Genomic DNA, 25,093 nt, shown 5'->3' on the forward strand with positions numbered 1-25,093 from the left:
CCGAGCCCCTCTTTACACCCTCTCGACTTCGCACCCTCCAGTGATGGAGCCACTGCAGCCTCACCTCATTACTGGGCCAAGAAGCCTCTGCTAGGACTGGGACCCAGGGCTCCTCAGCCACAGAAAGTGGGATTTAACCTCGAGCCTGGGAAGCTGCTTGTCGGGGCAGCTGTGGGAGTAAAGTGCCTCTCTCAGCGGTCCCTGCTGACGGCAAGGCTAAACGTAGGCAGTGGATGCCAGCTGCTCGTGTGTCCTCTGGCCAGAGCCTCTGTCTGCCCCTTCCGCCTGCAGGGCCTTGTTGCCAGCGTCTGTGAGGCAGCCTGGTGAATGGTAGTGCCAGCTCAGTGCAGAGTGGTACCTCCAGCCCTGAGCTCTTAGCCGAGTGCAAGAAGCTTTTCTCCTTTGGGGAAAGAATGTCGGGGGGTCGATGCTGGGAATGGAGTTGGAAGAGGGGGCATGGAAGGAGCGGGAGCCTGAGAAGCTCGGAGAAAGCTGGGTGCAGGTTCCCCCTTTCCTCACCTCTGCCCCTGCCCCCTTAGCCCTATGAACAGACCACACTTTCCTGCTGGAGTAGCCAGATGGTTAGCTCCTTTGGTTCTGAGAGGGCTTGGTCCTTTGGTTCTGAGAGAGTGACTGCCGTGCCCACCTCCTCCCAGACCCCCCAGGTGGAATGCAAACCCACCTGACTGCTTTCCCCAGGTGCCTCTGAGAAGTCTCGTGTAGGCCCTGGGCATGGACTGAGCTGCGGTGGTCACAGCTCGAGGCCCACAGCCTTCCGCCGAGTCTTTAACAAGCGTCGCTGGGCACTTGCTGTGTAGCAGGCTCTGTACCGTATGCTATGCGTTCAGAAGTGAGTAAAGCACGTTCTTCCCTTCATGCTCTTAACGACCGGTGGAGGAGACAGGTGTGTAAAAGCGTGCAGCGCATCAAGTCCCTGCACTAGGTAGGAGGGTATACGAACAGTAGCTTAGGGGTGAGTGAGTGGGGTGCTTGCCCGCCCAGGCTTACTGGGGAGGGCACAGTGGTCAGGGAAGCCGCCCTTCAAGCAGGGCCTTTAAACTGGGAAAACTCCACCAGTTTTTCGATGAGTAGACTGGGAGAGGAGGCCGTGTGTGCAGAAAACAGCACGTGTAGTGTCATGGTGGCGTGAAGCCGATGCTGGGGCAGAAGGGAGGAGAGGGTGGGAGCGCGGGATGAGGCTGGAGGGAGAGGTCAGGGCCAAATCCAACAGGCCGTCACATAGCAGGTGAGCAGGTGGCACCTGCCTCTGGGAGGCAGTGGGGAAGGGGCCTGTTTCAGACCTCACAGCAGCTGCCTGGTGCAGGGTGGACAGGGGCAGATGCCGATGGAGGATGGGAGCAGTGACATTGGGGCAGAGACCTAGAACAGTGGATGGGCTGAAGCAGGGCCATGGCAGGGCAATAGAGAGGTTTAGGTGTAACCCAGGCAGGCCTTGGGACTGGTGGTGGACAGGAAGAGGTGGCATCTCGGAGGCAAGGGGGGTGAAGGACGAGCAGTTTGGAGTTAGGCAGAGCTTGTGGTGCCTGAAACTTGTGGTTCCAGGCAGGAGTGAACCTTGGTGGGGACAGTTGTGTCCGGGACACAGAAAGGGGGATGGTCAGTGAGAAGTCAATGTGGGGTCCGAGCACAGGAAGGAGATACATCGTAGGAGACACGAGCTGGTCAGCCTCGGGGGCAACTCAGGACCAGGAGGCAGGGTTGGAAACAAGGGACTTCACTCTCTGGGCCTGAGGTACGTCAGCAGTTAGAGGGGGTTGGACCTGCCAGTACATCTGCTTCTTAGAAGCAACTGGGCGTCCAAAGTGCAGACCCCCAGCCCAGCCCTCAGGTTCTGATCCCACAGGTCTGGGTGGGGCCTGGGGTTTGTTTTTAAAGTTTTGGGCTCGGCTTCTGCAGTGAGCCAGGTCCCCACTGCACTGACGGGGCTGGGCAGGAAGCAAAGGGTCCATAGCTTTGCCTCAGGCCTGTGGAGATTCTCCAGCACACCGTCACATTGCATTCATTCATTCAACCAATACTGAGCACCCATCAAGTGTCAAGTGCAGGGGATCCTGCAGGCCCTGCCCTCCAGAAGCTTACACTCTAGAGGAGCTCCCGGGCTTTGCCTCCTAACTTGAAATCCCTCTGTCCACCTCAGGGGCGATGGCAGGGCCTACTTTGCGCCAGACCTGGACCAGGCTGTTCTAAGTGTGGGGACTAAGTAGGAAGTTCCTTAAGTACTCCCCGCAGGGGAATCTGAGCTGGCCAGGGCTGAGGAACCACTCTGGGCTCCTCAGCACACCTTTCCCGGACAACTGAGACGGAGGGAGACACTGCGTGGTGGTAGCAGCAGGAGGCAGGGAGGAGGCTAAGTGGGAATGGGTGGGGCCCTGGGGTGAGGATTCAGTGGCCGTGACCTCTGCTGAGGGCCTACTGTGTGCCAGACCTTGGACACATTATGTATTTACCTTACCTCACAGATGAGGAAACAGGCCCACAGAATTAAGTGATGTGTCCACCTAACAACAGGCAAGGTCAGGATCTGAATTGAGAGCTGACTCCAAAGGTCAGTGCCCTTAACCCTTGGACAATGACACTAAAACAAGATGTGGTTTGGCACCTGTTGGCCTACAGCGTCAGAAAAACAAACAAAAATCCAACCTCAGCGTGGAGGTTTCTGGCCTAGTCCAGAGCTGGTGCCGATGCTGAGCCCTGGAGCTAATGCCCTTTGTGAGGTGGCCCTGGGAGTTGGCAATAGGTTCCATCCTTCTGCTGGGGGAGGGGCAGGCAGAAGCCGGCATCTGGGACCTGAGTAGGAGATGGTTCTCACCATGCTGGGGTACCGCAGGCCGGGGCTGAGCCTCTTCCTCCTCTACCTCGTCCTGGCAGCTGCACTCCTCCACCCCCAGCCACTGAGGTAACTCCTGGGAACACAGGGTCAGGGCTTAACAGGGCCTGGGGCCTGGAAGTGGGGGGGGCTCTGCCATGCTGCCCCCTCCCCGGAGGAGAGGCTGATGCCATTACCCTGTGCCAGGGGGCTTGTCCAGTCCCCCACCCTGGGCCATTCCTCCTTTCACAGGGAGGTGACAGTGGCCTTTGGGGCCAGGGCTGAGCACCCCAACATCTCCCACAGGCCTCGGCGATCTATTCCTGAGGAATTTTCTGCTCCCCTGGAACTCTCACAGCCACTGTCCGGCCTGGTGGATGGTATTATCTCACCCCACCCCTTCCCCTTCCCTGCCCTCACCCCTCTCTGATGGGGGAGACATGCCCTAGGGAGGGCATCTCATCCCAGCAGCATCTGTGCAGGGGTGACTTCGGTGGAAAACCAGATTCTCCCTCCCAAACATACCCTCTTCTCTCTTAGACTATGGAGTCCGACCCAAGCACCCCTGGCCACGAGGGCCTCGACCCCTCCTCTCCCAGGCCCAGCAGCGCAAACGGGACGGGCCAGACATGGCTGAGTATTACGATGACGCACACCTGTGATGGAAATCCCTTATAAAGCTATTCTGTGCAGCAAAGCCTTGGGCCTTCCTGGGATGGCAACGAGCAGGGCATAGGAGGGGCCCAAGCAGATACACCCACTTCAGTCCAGACAGGAAATGGCACTTTAATAGTTGTGGCTAGGGTGACAGGACCAAGACGGGCTACAGCCAAGCAGCCAAGAGGCCTGCTAGCCCCAGGCCAGTCTGGAAGCCTCCTTTTCCTGCCGGGGCGGGGGCCCTGCTGCAGCTCTCTCCTTCCTGTGAGGCCTGCCTGCCAGGAGGCAGCGTGCCTGTGCGGTTGGTGGTGGAGCCATCCAGAGGCCACACAAGTGGCAGAACTGGGAATAGGGGCTGCACCTCCACCCACTGCCGTTTCCTTACTGGAAAGTCCTTGGGAGGTGGCTAGGCTCAGCCTGAGCTCAGGGGCTTCAGTTGGGGTTGGGAGCTGGGGGCTGGGTGGCACTCGCAGGTGGCATGGGCTTCATCAAGGCAGGAGCCAATGGCCAGAGAGCCAGAGACCTGGCAGGGGAAGTGCGGCCCAGCATGGCTCAGAACCCTCTGCTCCTGGGATGGGCATCCTTCCTGGCCAGAGGACTGACACCCACCAGCCCCACCCCCGCCCAATCCCCCGGCAGCCCACTCTGTCCTCCATAGATGAATCTAACCCCTTATATTACAATAAACTGCTTCTGCCTCTCCCCATAACCCCCACCCTCCCCCACCCTCGACCAACGGCCCCCACATCGCCATCCTCTGGTGATGGCGGGTGCCCCTCCCCAATCAGTGCCATGTCCTGTCATCAGCCAGCTGTCCTGGCACTGGCCTGAGGGCCTGGGGATGCAGAAGGCGGGGCAGCGCTGCTACTCCAGGTAGATGTCTTCTGTGGGGCAGGTGTACTCCACAAACTGCTTGTAGAACTGCTGAAAGGCTCTCCTAGGAGGCAGGCAGACACACACGCTGACAGGAGAAACAGGAGCCCGACCCAGGTTTTCAAACTAGAGCCTCAGGGTCCCCGAGTGGGGCTTCGCTTCCCCCAGCTGGAGCTGCTCAGCTCCGTTCTCTACAAATTGTGTTTCCTGAGTAAGACTGCAATTGAAGAAAGGGTCCAGCAGCTAAAAGCTGAGAAGCTCCTCCTTAGGGCCACCCAGGCTCTGTCCGGCCGCTGCACTGTGGCCTGGAGGCGATGTGCAGAGCTCGGGGAGGACTGCAGGGTGATGCTGAGCACAGGGAACGCGCTTGAGGGCCTGGGACGGGGCTGGCGGGCGGGCCTGGCGCTTGGCGGGACACATGCATACATACCCCACGGATTCCGCCAGGGCTTTCGTGGATTCTTCAGACACAAAGACGTGGCAGGCAAACCGGTGGTCGGCGGGGTGCTTGGTGATGAACCCAAAGTACCTGCGGGAGGGCAGTCTGTGGGTAGGACAGGGCTCAGGCCCTCCAGGCGCACTCGCAGTCCCACACCCCGCTATGACGGCTCCAGACTCCCAGCCCACACCTTCGTCTATGCCACCCCACTTACTTGTTGTTCTTTGGATGGTATCCACAGAAAGAGACGTTTTTTAACTGGAAAAAGTGGCTACATTTATTCCCCTACAGGAAGGAGAAGAGGGTGGTCATCGGCCTGCAGGGACCACGGGGGAAATGTGGTGGGACAGCCAGGGCCGGGGGGCAGGGTGGTCACCTTGGCCTCCTGGGAGTCATCGGCCTTGACGCCTATCTTCACCCCTCTGACGCTGATCTCGAGGACGCAGCTGGAGGGCGGGTTAAAGTGCACGGTGAGCCGGCGGGTGGTGGCAATCTGTGGGTGGGACAGGGACATCAGGTACTGCTGTGCCCCTCCCCAGGGGAGGACAAGGACTGGGCGCCCACCCTGGGACACAGGCACAGGTACCTTCTGCATAGCGGCACAGAGGACATCATTGCCCTTGTGGTAGGGAACCTGGACCGAGCCCAGGAACTTCACCCGGAACTGGTCCACCCAGTCGCTGTTTCTGGTCAGGCCTGGAAGCAAGAAGGAAGCGAGGCGTGGCAGAACCAACGGGCTGCCACCATCCACACACGTCCCACCTAGGCCGGGCCTGACTTGGATCCATTGTGAAATTGACCAAAGTCACCTCTGCTCGGCTCCCTCCCTGGGTGGTTGGGATCTGGAGCATGGTTTACCTGGCAGCAAGTCGGAGCAGGGAAGATGAGGGGCCCTGTGACAGCAGGCAGGGGGAAAGGAACACTACCTGCCATCTGTTCAGGCTCCTTGGTGACCTCGATGGCGTAGTAGGCAGGGAAGATGCCCCGGGCTCCCGTGCGCATGTTGTAGGCCTCATACCAATAGTCCTCAGCCTGCAGCTCCACCAGTAGAGGGTCGTCCACTTCCAGCTCAAGTTCGTCTTCATGTCGAGGCACAAACCTATCCCGAGAGGGCACATGAGGATTTCCCCATCAGGGCCTCTCCAGCCAGGCCACCTGTCTTCTCCCCAACCTATTCTGGGGTCAGGAGTTTTACTGACATCGTTAGTTCAATAAACATGTGTAAAGCATCCCGTGAGCCTGTCACTACTAGCTCCTGGGGGAGACCACAGTCTACTAGACACGCATCCACTATGGAGGAACTCAGGCCAAGGGAGGCGGGGAGGGGTGGGTTTTGTGTGGGGTCAGGCATCGTCTTTCTGGGCACCCTCCTGGGCGCTGGCCCTGACCAGATCGGCAGCACACTGCACCAAAACCGTCCACTCTGTCACATACTGAGTTCTTTGAGGGTGGACATGTCCCCCTGGGGCTGAGAGGATGAATGAATGCCAGTGGTGGGGCCTAGGCCATGAGGTTATTTATGGCAGAGGCAGGGAGGGGTGGCCCCAGCTGCTGCCGGGCCAGCCCAGCTCAGGTGCTCTTACCTGAATATGGCCCGGTGGGTCTGCTCCTGCTCCTCCCCATTGATGACACAGGAGAACAGCCCAAAGGATTCTGCACCTGTGGTGAGGGGGACAGGCTGGAGGAAGGTGGTCCCAGTGCTGCTCGAGGTTCGTGGAGCAGGAAGAGGGCCCTGAGGTCTTAGGCCTTGAACCAGATGGGCCTGAGGCCACCTCCCAGGGACACCCTGATTCCGGCTCTCCCTCCCAGGACCCCCACACTCCCCGCTGTGGACTCACTGGAGGAGCGAGAGTGGCCACTCATGAAGACGTTCAGGAACTTCTTGGAGAAGTGGACGTCGGGTTCGTCGGGTGTCGAGTCCTCGGAGAGGCAGGCGGAAGGCCGCGGCCGGGGGGCCTCCTCATACTCCTCCCCAATGGCCGACTCATAGGGCGAGGAGGCAGAGGCGCAGTTGTCATACACAGTGGCCGAGTCGCTCTCGTCGCTGTAGTCTCCGAAACATGGCCGCAGGCTCACCAGCTCCAGCTGTGCGTGCTCATCCACCACCAGCGTGTACTTGACCGAGTCGTAGGACAGCGCACTGGTGTCCGAGCTCAGCGAGGCCCGTGGAGGCGGCGGCGGCTCCCCCAGGCTGCCCCGCCACCCTCCACCTGGTGGCTCAAGCCGCTCCGGGGATGACAAGCAGTCGAAGCCCTCGTCTTCCTCACTGATGGAGGGATGTGGCCGCCCTGCAGTGGAGGGGTAGGTGGCAGGGTCTGGATCGGAGCTGACTGACATCCGGCTCTCAGCTGGCGGTAAAAAGGCGGAGGTGAGCTCTGCAGGGTCTGGGGGCCTCTGCACTGGGGTCAGGTATATCTCCTCGGTGGCCTCTAGTCGCACGTCTGCCTGGTAGTGGATACGGTCTCGATGTGAGTGGCCCCGGCCACCAGGTGGGGCGGCAGGAGGGCCATTGGGAGGCGCCATCTGGGTGGCAGCGCTGCGACGGCAAGGGCTGTCGGTGGAGGTGCCTCGGTCCTTGGTGGGTGCGGGGCTGCTCTGGGGTGGCAGCTCATCACTCAGGCAGATGTGTTCATGCGGAGGTGTCTGCTCCCCTGGAGAACAGGCAGGTCAGTACTGAAGGCAGGTGCCCTCACCCTTGACACCCAAGCTCCCTGTTCCCTCTACTCAGCATGACCACTTAGCAACAGGCCATGGCCAGCTCTGGGGCCAGCGCTCTGACCATACCCGACCTCAGCTGGGCCTACTCAAAGATGCAGGACAGGCAGTCGACCTCTACTCAACAGCTGGAGAATGCTGGGTTTGCTCTCTGCACCGGGGACTGGGTCGGGTCAGGTGGGAGTCCAGGTAAGGGAAAGGGTCCTCACTTACCTGTCTTCAGGGGTGAGGATGATCGAGACACCCGATCCTGCCAACTGTGCTTCTTGCCCAGAGAATTATTATTCAGTGTGTCCTGTGCAAAGAACAAAAGGCCCTTGTGACGGAAGCGGTCAACAGTGCCCGGCACAGGGAGGCCCTGGCTCTGCCCCCATCAGGCCATCCCTAGGCCATTTGCTGCACTCCCACCCCCACCATTTGTCTAGGGCCTCACCCCCAACCCTCCTCGAGCAGGCAGGAAGGGTGGCAAGTCCCAATCCTCCCAGCCAGGCCTCTTGGCTCTGGCCGGCCCTCTCTCCTGGCTCAGGAAAGCTGGCCAACTCTCACATGCTTTTATCAGCCTCCACAAAGGTGGTGATGGCCAATGTGTGTGTGGTAAGTGAGGGAGGAGGTGGGGGGAGAAGCAGGAGCCATCTGGGGACAGAGCCAGACCCCCAGTCCCAGACATCGAGAGTTTACATGAAGATGCTCTCTTCCAGCCCGAATGCCCTGGAGCTGAGGAAGCTATGGCCTAGGGAAGGGGCAGGGACATTCTAGCAGAGCCTGAAAAAAGCAGGAGGAAGGGTCTTCCCAGCAGCTAGCCTAGGGACTGGGATGAATCATCCAAATGACGATTCCATAACATGGTTCCCTCACCGCCCCCCCCAGGAGCACATAACTGAGGAATGACAGATCTAGTCGTCAGCACCCCTTCTTCTTGGATCTCCATGGATCTCCATGCCACAGTCTCAGCGCCCCCAGAACCCTCTCCGAAATGCCTGCATACAAGGCTCCCTACACACAAGTTAGGTCCCCTCTCGGGGGAACACCCTCACAGGTCCTCACATTCATGAGTCTGGCTGCCAAAATCCACCCCAGAGGATCCTGGGAAAGGGACTAATCCTTTCCCTGCAGCCTCTGCACCCTCCACCAGCAGCCCCACCTCCCTCTCTATCTCCCTTGACTGAGCCTGGAAGACAAAGGGCCACAGCCACTCTCCCCCTATTCAACCCTCCTTGGCATCCTGCCACCCAGCCCAGGGGCCCTAGGCCCCCAACTCAGACAAACAGCTCCACCTCCCATTTCTCTTCCCTTCCTTCTGGGAATCCCCAGCTGCCCACATTTCAAACTGGCTGCTGCCTCTGCGCTGCCCATCCCCAGCTGTTCACAATTTCGCATGACCTCTCACCACACCGACCGCTTCAGATGCCCTTTTCTCCAGGTCCTGCATCTGCCCCACCTTCACGAGGAACCCCACACCCTAAAGGGGGAATCCAGCCACAGCCTGAGGTCCCAAGCTCCAAACCTGTGCAACCCCTCAAAGCCTTGTTCTCTTAATGCCTCAGTTCTCTCTTTTCCGGGGTCCTTCCACTCTCCCTGTCAGCTCCTTCATTTCTTCCTTTCCTCTCGGGCCCCAGTCCCTTACGACAGATCCTACATGCCTCTGAGACCACCTCCCCAGGGAGCTCCCCCTTGGGAAGCCTTGGGAGGTCTCACCAGGACGGAGACTTCTGCCCGCGCTGGACAGGCCAGGCCCTCTCCAGCAGCCCCTCCTCGCGCCCCCACCCTGCGGGCCGGGCCTGTGCGCTCCTTACACCTCCCGGGGCCCAGACCCAGGGCACCGCCCCCTCAGCCCCGCCCCACACCGCTCGCGTCTCACCTGAGACCGCGGCACCTGCGGGAAGAGATTGAGCGTGGTGGGCCGCTTGGGCCGGTACGTGTCCCCGCCGCCCTGGCCCTGGCCCTGGCCGCGGGGCGCCGGCTCCTGGCGGGGCTCGGCCTCCGGCCGTCCCGCTCCCGGCCGCCGCGCCGCGCGCTCCTCCTCGTCCTCCTCCTCGTCGTCCTCGGCGCCGGGAGTGTCCCCCGTCGCGTCGATCAGGTCCATCTGCAGCATCTCCGCCTGCAGCCTGCTCCCCGCGCCGCCGCCACCTCCCGCTGACAGCAGCCCTGCGCGTGGGGGCTGCGCGGCGCGGACGGAGGGGCGTCAGGGGGCGGGGCCTGGGCGGGACCGAGGCCGCCACGCCCCGCCCCCGCCCGGGCGAGTCCATTCCGCGGCCGCAAAGAGGGGAGAGAAAAAGAGGGGCAGGGGCCAGGCAAGAGGGGTCCGCGCCCTCCCGCTCCCCGCGAGGGTGTCCGAGGCCTCCGCATTCCCACTCCTGTTGGCGCTTTTGAGAGTCCACACCTCTCCCCTCCCACTGTTCCCCCCTCTTCCTGATTCTGCACCCTCCCGTTCCCTTGGCAACGGCCGGTGACCTCACCAGCCTTGTAAGCCGAGCCCAGAGTGAGGTCACCGCTGTTGCCATGGGGACGCAGGGTCGCCAAGGTGTTCTGGCCCCACACGGGATTGGGGGGGTGGTGTTAATATTTGAAGGGGGTATTGAGGAAAAATGGGAATACAGTCAGCCAGGCGAGGGATTGCGGGAGGGCCGCAGTGCGGATAGGAGGACCTGAGCGCTCCCGGAAGAGTGATGCCAAGGGGGAGAGGGAGATGGAGGGCACCGGGACAGGCAGTGACATCTCTCACACTCTCCTGTCTACAGGCCAGCCCCCTCCAACCTGAGATTTTCCCTCAGTCCAGCCTAACCTTGATAGTTAAGAGCCCCATTCTAGTTCCACATCTGCCACTAACTCCCTGGCACCTTGGACAGATCCCCTGACCCTCCAGTTCCCTCCCAGCTTCCCAGAGAGGTGAGGACTCACTGGAAAGAAAGTGTGAAAGCCCCCCGGAGCTTGTCTAAGGCCCCACAGCGTACATCCTTAGCTAGGACTGCCTCAGGGCCCTGCCTGGCTGAAGGACCACCCTCTCCAAGGCTCTGCCTGTGCATGTTGAGGGAGAGGGCGGTGGGGGAGGAGAAACAGGTGTATGACCTTAGAGAAGTTATGTCAGGGCCCGGGGACCATTCCCCAGGTCCAGAATAAGTGACCTCTGCTTCAACCCATCCTGGCCTGGCCAGAGGGTGGAGGGTTAGGGAACAAGGTACTGGAAGGGTATCTTCCTCCCTTGGTTTCGCCTTGCTTGGCAGAACTTACAGAATCTCTGAGGGCAACAGAGGGTCACCGCAGAGACAGCCCACCCCAACTCACTCTGCAGGTCTTCTCTGCTAACTACTCTCTTAACACCACGTCCACTTTGGCCACCCACTCTCCTGGGGGCTGAAACAAACTCTGGGCTCCGCCACCTAGCCCCGTGCTTTGCTGTCCATTTCCTGACTAGTGGCCCCTCTTCCTGTTCTGAAAAGACACAGAGGATCTCCATCTGACCCAGGCTCCCCCGATGCTAAGGACTTCCTGGCAGGATTCAGAACTTTAGGGACAGGAGATAGTCATGTGTCCTATGACAAAGCCATGGGGTCAAAAGCAGCAGCAATGCTGGGTTAACCCTCCAAAGGGGCCTTTGAGACTGTGGACCAGAGGGGGTCTGCAAGGCCCTGTGGTGCGGTTTGGCACAATGGCAGCCAAGGGAGTGCCTTGGCTCTTTTTTCCTGCCCCAAAGCACTGCAGATTTCACCAGACTCCACCCTGCTCTGCCTCGGGCCCTCTGCCAAGGCCACTCCCAAAGGATTTAGGGGCGTCCTGAGCCTTCCTTTAACTCAGGCCCTAGTTCTCAAGCCCTCCTGCCCTCTCCCTTCTTGTGGGCAGTTGAAGGAGCTGTCTCCTGGCAAAAAAAAAAAAAGAAAAAAAAAATTCTGACTGAGCACCCAAGATATGCCAAGCACCGTACTGAATGCTTCCTGTATGTTATTTCATTTAATGAGGGTACAGTTCAGATCCTGAAAGCACTTTTGTAGATTTGGGGATGCCCTCAATGCTGTCCCTACTGATCCTGCCACCCTGCTCAGGGGCTCCTGGGCGCTCAACCTTACCCGTAAGGACAGGCTGTCTTTGCACTGCAGGCTGATGCCACACTCATCGGTGATCTCTGAAAGGTCTTCATCCTCAAATTCCTCCAGACTGATGTCATGGGTGAGCCTGGTGGGGATAGGAAGCCGAAGTTACAACATGGGGACTGCTCAGCCCACTGATGTCTCCCTAGTACGTCTCCCAACGGGCAGCCCTCCGAAGGCAGATCGCAGCCCCCAGAGGATGGGACTTGGGGTAACTAAGAGGCAGGGAAAGTTTTGGGCTCATGCCGAAAGGCAGTCTTCCTGGAGTGGCCATCAAAGGAGAGGCTCCAGGTTACTCCTGCTCCTCCCGGCTGGGAGTTGTTCATCCTGTTGCCAAACAAGAGGCAGTGCCTAGAAGGCCCAGCTGGTCAGAGCCTCAGCTCTGCCAGAGAAATGCCTCCCAGGGTCAAGGCAGGTGCCAAGGCCTGTTCACCCATGCAGAATGCGGAGCTGAGAAGAGAGTCGGTGGGATGCCTGGAGTCGGGCAGGGGGTCGGGGAAGGGGCTCCCTGTGCAATCCGTGCAGCCAGAAAACCCAAGGCGCTGGCTCAGGCCCCTCCCCAGCCCCAGAGGAGTGCTCCATGCCCCCAGCCCAGGAGGATCCATGCTGCTAGAGCTGTGGAGCAATGAAGGGACATCTGGTATCAGTATGGCTAGTTTCTGCCTGTTCCAGGAGAGACTAGGCCCCATTCTCTGTTCTTGGTCTCATCTCTTCAACCACAAAATTGCCTTGCCCAGCATACGGACCCCGAACAGGAGGCTGCACAGATTGGGTCAATGAAGACCTTGGGTTGGGGACTGGAGGTGCTCTGACCAGGAGGCAGGCCAGGGCACTTTAGCACCAGAACACTAACAGGGCCCTGTCCCCCTAAGCCAGCCCTGTGCCCCCACCCCACTGCCCTGCCTGCCTGCCTCCTGCACCTGCTCACACCCAGCCCGAGGCTCCACCTGGTTCGGTGTGCGTGGGACATTTGGGAGAATTCTGTTGGGGAACTTGGGGAGAATTCTGAGCATTTTCCCAAATGAGATTAGGAGATTAAGGCTTAGAGCAAGAGAGACCCACAACCCAAGGTCACCCAGGAGAGGTGGTGGCGCAGCCCCCAGGGGAGCCTAGGAGGCCCAGGCCATGCCCTCTGCCTCTCACCTCAGTCAGACCAGAGACCCAGAACTCAATGGAGCTGCCCCCAAACTTCCCCCCTCCCCACCCTCCCCCCCCCCCCCCCGCACCCCTACCAGCGCTCCCACTGATCTTCCAACCAGCTGTCATTGTCTGGGCTCGAATCCATCTTCAGCACGAGCTTCATGGAGAGCCCTGCCCGGCCAGGGGGCTGCGGGGCCCCAGGGCTGCCCTCTCATGCCCAGAAGGGTTGGGGGGCCAGGGCTCAGGGCAGGGCTGGGGCCTTGGGCCTCCACTGTCTGGGCCTGCCTTTCTGCGTCCTGTCCGCTGCAGAAGCCTGGGGAGCTCATTAAAAATAGATGGGCAGGGAGAGGAGACAGCGGCTGCCGACCTGGGCCCCAGCCCTTCGCAGCCCAGCCCTCAGCTGCAGGCAGCTTCCTGCCCCAGCCTGGCCCTGCTGCGTTGCCGCTGTCGTTGCTGCCTCCCCCACGGGATCAGGTTACTGCAATCAATGCCACCGGCTCCACCTGCCCTTCCAATGCCCCTGTCGGGGGCTGGGGTGGCCCCCCTCCCTGCCCAGGCTTGGAAGCAGATGGCAGAAATCTGGGCTGTTTCCCCCCAAAAGCCGGCCCCTGATCTGCTTTAAAGGGCCAGCACCACACTCAAGGTGCCTGATGACCAGATTGGGGGGGAGGGGAAGGCTTCAAAATTCTCTATGAATGGATGGCTCATCCACACAGCTACCCACTCCGCTCCTATACCTCAGCTGGGAGGCTTCTGTGAGCCCAGGTAGCACCCACACAGGGCTGCCTGTTGCCCTCCTGGTGCAGGACAGAACCCGGCCCACTCCGCAGGGCTCTGTCCTTCAGCACTCAGGACGTGTCTGCCGGCATAGGAGGCTCCACAGCCAGGGGAAGGGCAGACCATGTGAGGACCCCTCCTAACAGGGCTGGAAGGGCAGCCTGCGAGGTAGTGGGCTTCCTGTTACGCAGTTCCATAAACAGAAGCTGGAAGGCCCACGGAGGGAATGGTAGAGAGGGATTCTGACCAGGGCAAGGGGGCTGGATAGACAAGGGCTCTTTAAGGCCCCTTCTGACCTGCAGCCTGAGGGTGGTAGGTTCCCAGGGCTGGTGGAAGGTGTGGTGTGCAAGTGGGCGTAGGCTGGGGAGGACAACCCAGCCCAGAAGCCAGAGCAGCCCTGCGCAGTCTGACTGGCACAGGGTGGCATCTCTGGCCCCGGGACGAGAGCTGAGTGGCTGGCACTAAGAAAATGGTTAATACACACCAGCTGCCTGAACAGTCACAGAGAAGGCACCCCTGGGGCTCAGCCGACACTGCGGAGCTGCAGGACTAGGGGGCATCCGACCCAGAGCTGCCCTCAGACGCTGCCACTCTGCCCGTGACCCGTGCTTCTCTTCCTCACTGGCCAGCCCTGGTCCAGCGCCTGCCTCTGCAGTCCCAGACCACCCCACCTGCCTCAGTCTCCCCATGCCGGCATCACTCCACACCATGTACCACTATAAGACAAAGCTGCCAAAACACCCCCGTTCTGCCCCCTACTCAGGGTTCCCTGCTGGCGGCTGACTCCTTGGCCTGGCATCCAAGGTCTCCAGCTCCATGTGTGGTCGCCTGCGCCTCCCACACCTGCCTCCAAAGTCTAACCCAGTGCTTGGATGGAGCACGTGGTAGGCTCTCAACCTGTGCTGCTGGAAGAAGGCTCATTAATCTCGCTCCTCCAGAAAGGCCCCTTGGCGCCTGCTACACACACACACACACACACACACACACACACACACACACACAGCCCTCCTGGCCACACTCACTGGCTCGTCATCCTCTGGCTTGTGGTTGGTGTCACCATGTGTGTGGATGCAAGGCAGTGGTGTGGGGAAGCAGACAGGACCCAGCGTCCAGCAGACACCCTGGAGCCTGTTCCGAAGGTGGATGAAGCTCACATTCTCCACCCTGTACCCAGCAGTTGATGAACACAGGTCCCCTCCCTCCCAGCTCTGGTCTGGACTGCAAGCTCCTCAAGGGCAGAGCTGGCGAGATAATCTTGCATACACTGGGTACCCGGTACCTGCCCGTTAGATGTTTGTCAAGTGATATCCTTAGCCTCCACCCCACTCCTCTCAAACCGAAGTAAGGGCAGGCCTCCAGGGTCTGGCTTGGACTGGGCAGAGGGCTTCCCAGCTCATCTCCACACCTTCGGCATTACCTGATATTCCCACTTCCTGGAACAGCAGGTCTGGGGGTGGGCAGGCCCAGCTGTATCATCCTTTACAGGTGAGGGAACTGAGGTCATCTGGGCAGTGGTGGAAAGAGCACTGCGCTGGGGCTCAAAAGCCGGCACTTGATGCCCGGCTTCAGGGGTGGGTTAAGGGAGTTCCTTATCTTACTTTTTTCTCATAAGCAGAGCAGGGTGGAAGAATGCTCACCATATCAGGCTTGGAGGCAGAAGGCCTGAGATCAAATTCCGACCTCTTCACTTGTAAGGAGCGGCTGCCCTGGCCACCAACCTTCCTGATGCCCCGCATTTCCCTCAATCCTCACTACAACCTTGGGAGAGGGTTTATTTTGCCCATTTTCCAGAAGGGGACACTAGGGCTCAGGCATCAGGTGCTGGAGGTCTATGGTTTCCCCACGTATAAAACCACCCACACCTGCTCACTGTCTGCTGGTGAGGATCCACAGAGCGGAGTGTTGGTGAATTGCAGAGTGCTGTGAGGTCACGACCAAGAACGGAGGAGGAGTCTCCGTTGTAACTCACACCCCCAGCCCTGCCCACTCCCCACTGCCCTGCCCTTCCTGTCCCCTCCAGGAACTAGATGTGCTAGGTCTCCCAGCCAAAGTCCTGGGAGACCCTTCCTGGAGGAAAAGCTAAACAGACTCTTGGTCCTTCCAGGCTCAAGGAAGTCAACCGTGGGGAGAAAGGGAGGAGAGGAAGGAAAGGAGCGAGGTTCCCTCCTGATCCCACCATCCACCTTCCCCCAGTCCATGCTCTGGAAACTTGAGCCCTCAGCACCACAGGCCAACGCAAGCTGCATCACACCAGCCTCGCACGCAGGTCTCCAGCTCTGGCCTCTACATCTGGACACCTCAGCAGTTTCCTTTCAGAGCAGCCACTGTTATCAATTCAGACCTGCTCACCCAATTATGGAGATGTTCCCGAGGTCTCATCCACTTTAACATTTGGTGACTCTGTGCTATGAGTTTAGTCTCTTGAGACTGCCCTGACCTTTGGAGTCTATCTTTATATTCGAGGCCCCCTCTTCCTGCATTAACCTTTTCTCCTCCTACTCCCGGGCTGCAGTCCTTCCTTCCAATGGCCTGCAGGCTCCTCCCTGCATTCTGCACACGCCATTCTCGACGCTCCCCCCAACCCCCCACACTACCTGGGCTGAGCTCTCCTACGCGAACAAACATGCCTTTTGTGTTCTGATCTTTATTCCACGGCCTTTTCCCTTGCCACGTGCTGTCATATCTCCCTGTGATCCTCTTTACACCTATGGCAGCCCTACCCCTTCCTGATTTGCTGTTTCAAGCCAGTAGTAGGCTGAGTTAGAAGTGTATGCAGAGTAAGGGTTAAGTGGTAAAGTGCTAAGGCTTTAGCTGAGCAAGGCCAAGTCTGAGCCAGTCATTCGGCTGTCCAGAGGCCATTCTTCTCTTCCTGTACCTGGCTCTCCTGGAGTGAGGTACGGGTGCCAGCTGAGTGACCTTGGGTCCTGGCCACGTGCCCCTCTCATGACAGGGGCGTCTGTGGTCCAAGGGTCCAGCCTCTCCCTGCCTTCGGAGTGCTGAGCAGAGGTGGCTCCCAGGGGGTTCTTAGGACACCTGTGGACCTGCTGCTCATCTCTAGGCAGGTTCCCCGTTTCCCTCTGGCTCCCCCACAGGCCATTCTCCACTGGGCAACCAACCAAAATCATTTGAAAAGCAAATCTGGTCTTGTCACCCCTCCCCGGCTCAGAAGCCTTGCCCTGGCCCAGAGGGAAAGGGGCCGACATTCTCACCTGTGGCCCGAAGGCTCCGCAAGGCCTCCTCTTCCTCCTATCATCACCCCCACAACCTGAGTCCCCGTTCCCCCACCCCCCAACTCTCTAGGCTTCTGCCCCACTGGCTTCCTTAACAAAGCCTTCCCTGACCTCCCTGACCAGGCCAAACAATCCTGCTACAATCCTGCCCGCGTAGTCCTTCGTGCTGGTTCTTCTAGATCCCTGTGATTTTCCCTTTGGGTTCTGCGAACGTTTCCCTTAGGGCAGCTGGCCCACGAGGGTGGGAAGTCTCTCCTGGCCGACAGTGTGCGGTGCCTCACCGGAACTTAACAAATGTTGTTGAATGAACGAACCACTGGTGTCCCCACTAGACTTTCCCCTTGGACATCTCTGTCAGTTCCCCTTTCAACTAACTTCCTATGTCCCCACATACAAGGGAGTTTGGGGTGGGGTATGTAGGCCTCGAGGCAGGCGGGGCTGGCTGAAACAGTGGGGTGGGGGAGAGCGAGGCCAGCCGCATCCTGGGAACCTCCTCTCCGCCCCACCCCCAGATTCGGGTGGGCAGGGGTCAGGCTGGGTTTGTTCCTCTGGTCTGGAATTCCCTACCCATCCAGATCCACACCGGGGTCATTTCCAGTGGAAAACCGAATCCAATCCAAGGGACAACCCCTGCTTGGGGTTATAATGTGTCTGATCTGTTTAAACTCCTTGGTGCCCATGTGCAGCAAGAACTCTGGGGTCGGACTTTTGGGAAACTACCCTGAGAAAACAATCCCACACGTGGAAAACCTGTATATACAAGGATGTGTATTCCTCATACCAGCAAACAACAGAAAACAACCAACCAGCCCAGTACCATGGGGCTGGTTAAACTGTGGCCACCAGTGGATGGAATAGTATGCCGCCTTTTGTTTGAATATTATAAAGTCTGTGTATTAATGTGGGAAATGGCAGGTAATATAATGAGCAAGAAGACAATGCACGGCCGTACGGTTTCACGTGACACAGGAAGAAACAGTAATACGGACACGGTTGTGAGATGCGGTGGGACCTGGGGAGAGCTTGTCTCCTCTGCTCTCCGTGACGGACTTTCTGCACCAGGTCATACCAGCCTGGCACCGGGTCCCAGTCCTGGGTCTGGGCTGCCCACTGTCTCACAGAGCTGTTTCCTGAAGGCAGGGCCCGTCACATTCGCCCTGGCACCATCCCAGCCTTGCTCTAATCTGTGCACAAAGCCCAAAAACTTGTACGCCGCAGGCACAAAACAACCGCCTATTAAAGTGCTGGCTGACTGCGGCACTGGAAGCTCTGTGACAGCACCACAGGCATCTCCAGGGCCAGAAGGAGGCAAGGCCCGTAGTCGATGCACCGGAGAGTTTTTGAATGACTGCAAGCGTAGGGCCAGAGAGCAGGCACAGAGATGGCATTCTGGAATGGAAGAACCCCTAGTGGGGATGGCGGCGGTGACCCAATTTGTAGAATCCAGAGGGGCCCCACGCCATAACTGGCCTAGTTCCAGCAATCCAGCGATCAACTTTCAGGCTCTGACGTCAAAGAACTGGGGTGGGAATCCTGCTGTGGCCTTGTCTGGCTGTGTGAGGCACATCATCACTGCCCCCACACTGGACGTGCACCAAGAGCTGGGTTAGGGGGTGCTGCCCAGGGCGTGGGCTGCAGGTGGGGAAGCCCCTTCAGCAGCAATAGCTTTCCCGCCCCCGTCCGCCTACCACACCATGCTGGCTACACAGGTCACGGGGCCGGCATTCCTCAGCCTGGTCTCGGGCCACCTGCCTTCACTCTGCCGTCTCGTGCGTGGTGACGTTCTCTCTGAGGCTTCAGTGACCCTCGCTCTCTAAGATGAGACTCCCCGGATCTCTTACCGTAGCCCAGTCCTCTCCAATAAGCCCTGCTGGAATCCTCCAGTCGGGTCCCGCAATGACCCCCAACCTCAAACTCAGCAGGTCTAATAACAATGTCACCTCCCTGCCTGCCAAACCGCGCCCACTGGGCACCACAACCCCCAAGGGGTCCAACATCACCCAGACTCCTGCCTCTTCTCCACTCCTTACACCAGACCTCTCACCAACCGTCCTCCCTCTAAATCTCCCTCACACCCTCCCCCGTCCTTCCTCCCCAGCAGGACGGCCAGCGGGCCCCTTACCTCCCGTCCACACTCTCCCTAGCCGCCCGTGTGACCTCCCCAAGACATTGATGCGAGGTTGTCCTTCCCTGACTAAACACTTGCTGCTCCCACTGCTTGTTGGTGAACAGGCCAGGGTCCCAACACGGCCTTCACAGTCTGCACGTCCTGCTGCCCACACTCGTGCCAGAATGGGTGGCAGACACCCTGCTGGCTCTCTCTCTTTTGGGGCCCTTCATCCATGCTGCCCTTCCCTCTTCACCCCTCCTCCTCTTGGGTGACACTCACTCCCCCACCAGGACTGACCCGCTGACCCCAAGGCCCTCGATCTTGGTCACCCACACCTACTAGCCTATCTAGAAAGGCCTTGTCTGTCTGTCTGAGTCCCCTCTACACCAGTGCCTGCATGATGACCAGGCCCATGTCTGCTTCTAGAGTGAGCCTGGCAAAGTGCAAATGTTCGTTGAGTGAACGAAGGACCAGCCAAGTGTGTCCCCCTAGTGAAAAGATAAGTGAGGAGGTCCCTGCACCTCTCGGTGGCCTCTCTCTCATCCCTGAGGCAGTGTGGTAGGGTAAAAACATCAGCCTCTAAGGAGTCATGAGGCCGGGGTGCTGTCCCAGCTCTGCCTCTAACTTGCTGTCTGTTCTTGGGGAAGCCACTTAGTCTCTCTGTTTCCTCCAAAGTACCGGGGGAAGAGCGTTGGTTTGGATGAGCTGATTTCCACTGTCTCTTTGACCCATGAACCCAGGGCAGACTGCTCACTGCACTTTCCATGAGCACCCATCCTCTGTCCCTCCCACATGGACTGTCCTGCTGGCCCTCCCCTTCCTCCCACCTACTCAGCTCAGTGCATCCATTGCATTAGTTTCTAAATTCTCTTCTGGATTTTCCTGTATACAGGCAGACCTCGGCGATATTGCAGGTTCGCTTCCAGACCACTGCAATAAAGCGAACAGCGCAATAAAGCGCATCACGACTTTTTTGGTTTCCATATAAAAGTCATGTCTACACTATACTGTAGTCTATTAAGTGTGCAATAGCATTAGGTCTAAAAAAACCCAATGTACATACCTTAATTTAAAAATACTTTATTGCTAGAAAATGCTAACCATCATCTGAGCCTTCAGTGGGCTGTAATCTTTTTGCTAGTGGAGGGTCTTACCTTCAATTTGTAAAAAACGCAACATCTGTGAAGTGCAATAAAATGAGATATGCCTGTAATGAACATGTATCAGTTTAATACTAAAATTTCAAAATTATTTTGTCAGTTACAGAAGTAACCTATACTTATTGTAGAAATAAGAGTACAGAAGTATGTACAGTAAGTGAAAACCCCTCCCCCATACCATATCCACAGGCAACTATTAGTAACTGGTTGGGGCATTTCTATAATCAGAACAAAGAAGGACACATATTATTTAAACCAACTATCCACAAACAAACGTTCCCCACCCTTGCAGGTCCACATCGTGCTCACCCCCTCCACCACCTCACCTCTCTCCCAATATTCCAGGGCACTCTCTGAACTCAGACTGCCTGGGTTCCAACCCAGCTCTGCTACTTATCTAACCTCTTTATGCCTCCGTTTCTTCATCTGCTAAGTGGGCTTACAATAAGAATAATACTCTGTTTATATAGTCCTGGTAGGAACTCTTGCACAGAAAGTGCTCAGAATGGTGTCTGGGCAAAGTGAGCCGCTCCCACGTGTCAGGGCGTACCACTGGGCTCTCTGGCAATGCACTGTATTCTCTGTACTCTAGGAGGGTGGTGCCCAATTTTAAGCTTAATTAAATAGTAAACCAATAAGGCATTACTGAGCACCTACTCTGTGCTGGGCATTGGGCAAACCAAAGTTTAGATATTAACTCCTTACGCCTTTGAGAAGCTGACAGTGGTGCTGGGGCATGTGTAACACACACAGTAACAATAAGAACAACAACAACAATAACAACAACTGCATGAAGGCAGCGCTCCACAGCTCTTGGAACACTCAACATGTGTTGTCTCATCCAAGTCTAAGGACCGTCCTGCACAGCGGCCAAAGCTGGCATTATGGAGAAGAAACAGAGGCTCGGGGGTCGAGTGCCCAGTCTTGGGGCACACAGCTAAGAAGGCTAAGCCAGGAATCAAACCCAGGCCAGCTGGATCCACGACCCCACCAAAGAGCCACAAGAGAGCAGTAACTACCCAGGGTTAAACCAAACTGGGCCAAGGGCTCTGAGAGGCTGGACAAGGGAAAGGGCAGCGGGGGCGGCCACGTAGGGCTGGAGACACTGCTCTTATTATTCCCACGAGTGGGCTTTGTCTTCACAGCCAGGCCACCATGTCCCGGAGGGCTGGCCCACGCCTCAGCCTTGGTGTGCTGCCACCCTTGCCCACCTGGGCCAGGACTGGACACACTCACTGGCTGGTATCCACCCTGACAGCTCCTCTCGCTAAAGCGCCCATGCTAACCTGCCTGCCTGCCTGTGAGCACTGGTACCTGGGGATCAGGAGCCAGGTGAGGGGAGGTAAAGCTGTCCTCCGGGCCAGGGGCAGGGCCTGGAGGTAGAATGGACTGAACACGCACCGTAGCTGTAGGTTCCAGTCCAGCCTCAGGCTCTAACTTCCTCTGGGTCCTTGGGCAAGCCACCTGCCTCCCTGAATCTCAATGTCTTCATCTACAAAATGGGCAGACTGATCCCCACACCCGGGGTGGTTATGAGGGCTAGGTGAGCCGGCACTGGGAAATGCTTTGAACAGTGAGGAGCTATACACAAGCCTGCTAGCATAGAGGGCGGGCTGACACTTGGTAAGCACCGACGTGATATAAATTAAGGAATCAATATTCATTAGCTCACCTAACATGTGGCACTCAGAGAAGATAAAACCCTGCCCAGGTCATGCAGCTAGAAAGTGGTGGAGCTAGGATTTGAACCCAGGTCCTTCTAAGCTCAGTGCCCTCCCACTGCAGAGGGTCCTCCTGGTAGGAAGGCAGTGTTTGCACAGAGGCAGTGTGTGATGCCAAGTGGAGTCACTCTCAGACCTCAGGCTTCTTACTCAGGCACTAACCACAGAGGCCCCAGCATTCAAACCTCCTCCATCTGGTCCCCTCCTTCTGGTGTTTTCCGGGCTCAGCTCAGGGCCTCAGGGGAGGTTTCTAATCCTGATGATGCCATTAGAGACCCACAAAGGTCCCTGCCCACCTGAGGACCAGGGAACCAGCAACCTCTTGGTCAGAAGAGGGGCTGGCGCCAGAGACCAGCTGGGGCCTGGCTGAGGTGGGGGCCCCAGGAGACGGGAGGGCGCCAGCTCATTAGATGGAGAAACAATGGGGTACATCGAGGCCTACTTCTTCCAAGGCTCTGGAGCAGTTACACCTCCTCTTCCTTCCACCTGGGGCCAGGATTCTGAGGAAGGGACATCAACCCTTCCCCACAACACCTACTGTCCACTTCTCTGAAATTCACCTCCCAATTGCCTAACCCCAGCTAGGAGGCAGGGAGAGGGGTGAAGGGAAGCTCAGATTAGGGTCCTGGGAACTACTCCTGCAGGGACCCCCCCCAATATTCCTGGTTACTTCTGGGTGTCCAAACCAGACACCCCGTCCCACAGCCACGTCTAGAATCTCTGGGTTGAGTCTGAACCTCCTGCACCTGCACACATCTGACAAGGTCAGGACTTGTCCAAATCCAGGTCTGGGAGTTAGGCCCCTCTGGTCAGGCAAGGCCCATGACTCCCTCCTTCCTGCACCAAGGTTGTCCGTTGCCCCAAGAAACTGGCACCCATTTCTATTCAGAAGCCTTCGGACTGGGCACAGGCAAAGCCAGCCTACCTGCCTCCTTTGGGATCTCAACCCAGATTGCAGCCCTCCTCCAATTGCAGCTCAGAGTCTCCTAGCCTAGGTCATGGAATGGCGGAGGGAACCGCACCACGGATATGCAGAGGCTATCAGTTTAGACTTGAAGCTGAGGGAGGTTCTGGGGGCTCCGTCCAGGGAAGAGACTCCATCTCCATCCAGGCTGTCCCCTCGTTCCCGGGGTCTGGGGGGGTGGTGTGTGTGTGTGTGTGTGTTGCAGGCTGTGGGGAGAGGGAGCCTGAGCAGATCAGTCCCGGCTAAAGGGCGGGGCACCGCGGCCGGGGATTCTCACCTGAAATTGGGCGGCGACGCTATGTGCAGCCCCAGGAACGGGGAGGCGGCAGGCGGGGACGCGGCCCCCCCGCCCAGGCCGCCGCTCTCTCGCTCCGCCATTCTCGCGCACAGCCCTGGCCATCCGGGCGGAGCGCGGTGCGGAGGCAGCGGCGAAGGCGGCGGAGGCGGCCGAGGGGAAGGAGGTGGGGGCGTAGCAAGAGGCCTCCGCCGCCGCCGCCGCGGGGATCCTGCTGGGCGGGCGCGGCGGGCGCACCTGCGCAGGGCAGCGCGCGGCTCCGGACCGCACACCGCTCTCGGGACTGGCGCGAGCGCCACCGCGCGCGCCCCCGGGCCCTGCCTAGGGGTCTCGTGCGCCCCGCCCTCGCCCCGCCCCCGGGCCCGCGTGCCCCGCCCCTCGGCGCTCTCCGAGGTACTGAAGTCGCGGCCCCTGCCGCCCCTGGGTCCGGCCCAGCCCTGCCCTAACTCTTACACTGACTCCTCTCCCCTCGCCCCTCCCGCAAAGCCCTCCCAAGCCCCCCCCCCCATGTGGCCGTGCGAGCTCTGCCAGTTGGCGTGGGCTTAGCACCTGGGTGTCAGGTAACTAATGGCGGGCCCTTAGTTGGCCCTCCTCAGCAGACTAAGAAGGCGGACAGGAAGGGGAAGGTCGTGGAGGCTGGCATAGAAAGGGAAAGGGGGTTGGCAGTGGGCTCCTCGAAAGACACTGGGATCTGTGGGACACCCCAGCCTGACAGGTTTGGAGTCAGTTGGTGTGGCTTTGCGTTATGATGTACCCGTCCTAAGGTTTGGTTTTCTCACCTGTGAAATAGGGACAATAATGGTCCCTCACATGGTTGGTGTGAGGTTGAAACGTATCACAAATGTATTGTCACCGGACGCTGAGAACACTCCATCTCCTGCTGGGATCCAGGTTCACCCCGTCCAGTCCCATTACCTTGAGGGGACCCTTCCAAGGACTATCCCTAGAGCGTCTCCTCTCTAAAGATTGACTCAAGCCCTGCTTCAGCCCTAAACAGCTATTAATGGTTAACTGAACCCTTCCTCTTGGCTTCTGTTTCTGAGCTTCTCCTTTTTCATGTCAAGACTTTCCCAGATTTGTCCCTCTTCTCACTTATCCCTCAACTGCATTTCCTGAAGAGGAAACGTGCACCCAGACATCCAGAGCTGGCCTCTCATATTCTAAGACAGGGCCTTTCCTTCTGCCCCAGCTGTGGTTTCTTCCTGGCCTTCTCTTCCCTAAGAAGGCTAAGCCTGTGAGTTCTTTGAAAGCCTGGACTGCTGGACATGCAGGCTGCTGGTCAAGGTTAGGGCCCCAGCTTTGGTGGGTCATAGAGCCTCTGACCAAACATCACTGGCTTTTCTGGCCACCTGGGAGAATCACACAGGTCCTGCCCTTCACCTCTCTCTGAAGCAGCAGCAGAGCAAACTGCTTCACAGCTTATGGAACCTTATTTGCAAAGCTGGACTGCCAGCTGGTCAAGCCACCCCCTTTACCTTCAGTGTAGCATATGGAAAGGAGCTGCAGGTAGCAGGTCTGCAGTGAACAACCCCCAGCCCCAGCCATGAGAACGTCCCAATACCTAGAGCCAAAGGCCTTGGCTGCCTTTCTTCTCCCTGCCTAGACGGGTGGCCACTGTATCTTCCCTGCTATCTTGGCTCAGTCTCCTTTCACTACGCCTGAACAGTAACCACCTGCTGTTATGGTGCCTGGATTCCCAGGAAAGCAGTCCTGCCATAGTGGCTAATAATTGTACCTTAGTGTGGAGAGTGTGTTTGTCTTAACTAGGGAGTGTCCTCAGGTCAGGGGTGTGTGTGTGTGGGGGGGACAACTCCATCCTCCAGGACCTTTTGCTCAAGAACAAAGGTATCTCAGCTCTCCTAAGGCCAAGCCAAAGCCACATTAGAGAGCAGCCCGGAGAAAGGAGAAAGGGAAGGGCGGGACCAGATCTTGGTGGGAAAGGGGCCACCAGGAGCTTCAAAGCAGAGCCAAGAATGAGACGAGTTCCAGGGTCAAGTTCCTCCCTTTTCCCCTTTCTCACTCTATGCAGGGCAGAGTGTGATATTCTTGGGCCTTGCCTGAGCCCCCTCCCACAGGAAGTTGGGGTACGGCTAACAAGGCTCT

The 25,093-nt window shown here is 58.4% G+C and overlaps 2 protein-coding genes across 3 annotated transcripts; one reads left to right on the forward strand and one right to left on the reverse strand.

The window, feature by feature from the left end:
* The first annotated feature begins 49 nt into the window (after positions 1-49).
* FREY1 (Frey regulator of sperm-oocyte fusion 1) lies at positions 50-4,086 on the forward strand. Its single transcript, XM_033119609.1, has 3 exons — positions 50-2,917; positions 3,134-3,207; positions 3,368-4,086. Exons 1-3 carry the CDS (start codon positions 2,820-2,822, stop codon positions 3,487-3,489), a joined length of 294 nt encoding a protein of 97 aa, XP_032975500.1. The 5' UTR covers positions 50-2,819; the 3' UTR covers positions 3,490-4,086.
* MAPK8IP1 (mitogen-activated protein kinase 8 interacting protein 1) lies at positions 3,594-23,270 on the reverse strand. 2 transcript variants are annotated; one of them, XM_033119606.1, is made up of 12 exons: positions 22,973-23,270; positions 11,573-11,678; positions 9,370-9,669; positions 7,725-7,806; positions 6,635-7,447; positions 6,380-6,455; positions 5,723-5,895; positions 5,383-5,492; positions 5,173-5,289; positions 5,011-5,081; positions 4,788-4,886; positions 3,594-4,421 (listed from the first exon to the last, which is right to left on the reverse strand). In XM_033119606.1, exons 1-12 carry the CDS (start codon positions 23,071-23,073, stop codon positions 4,349-4,351), a joined length of 2,121 nt encoding a protein of 706 aa, XP_032975497.1. In that variant the 5' UTR covers positions 23,074-23,270; the 3' UTR covers positions 3,594-4,348. The 2 variants fall into 2 exon arrangements, with proteins under 2 accessions (XP_032975497.1, XP_032975498.1); XM_033119607.1 differs by lacking the exon at positions 22,973-23,270 and adding an exon at positions 12,826-13,208.
* Between the last annotated feature and the right edge of the window lie 1,823 nt (positions 23,271-25,093).

This window comes from Rhinolophus ferrumequinum, chromosome 11, assembly GCF_004115265.2.
Source record: "Rhinolophus ferrumequinum isolate MPI-CBG mRhiFer1 chromosome 11, mRhiFer1_v1.p, whole genome shotgun sequence".
Lineage (NCBI taxonomy): Eukaryota > Metazoa > Chordata > Mammalia > Chiroptera > Rhinolophidae > Rhinolophus > Rhinolophus ferrumequinum.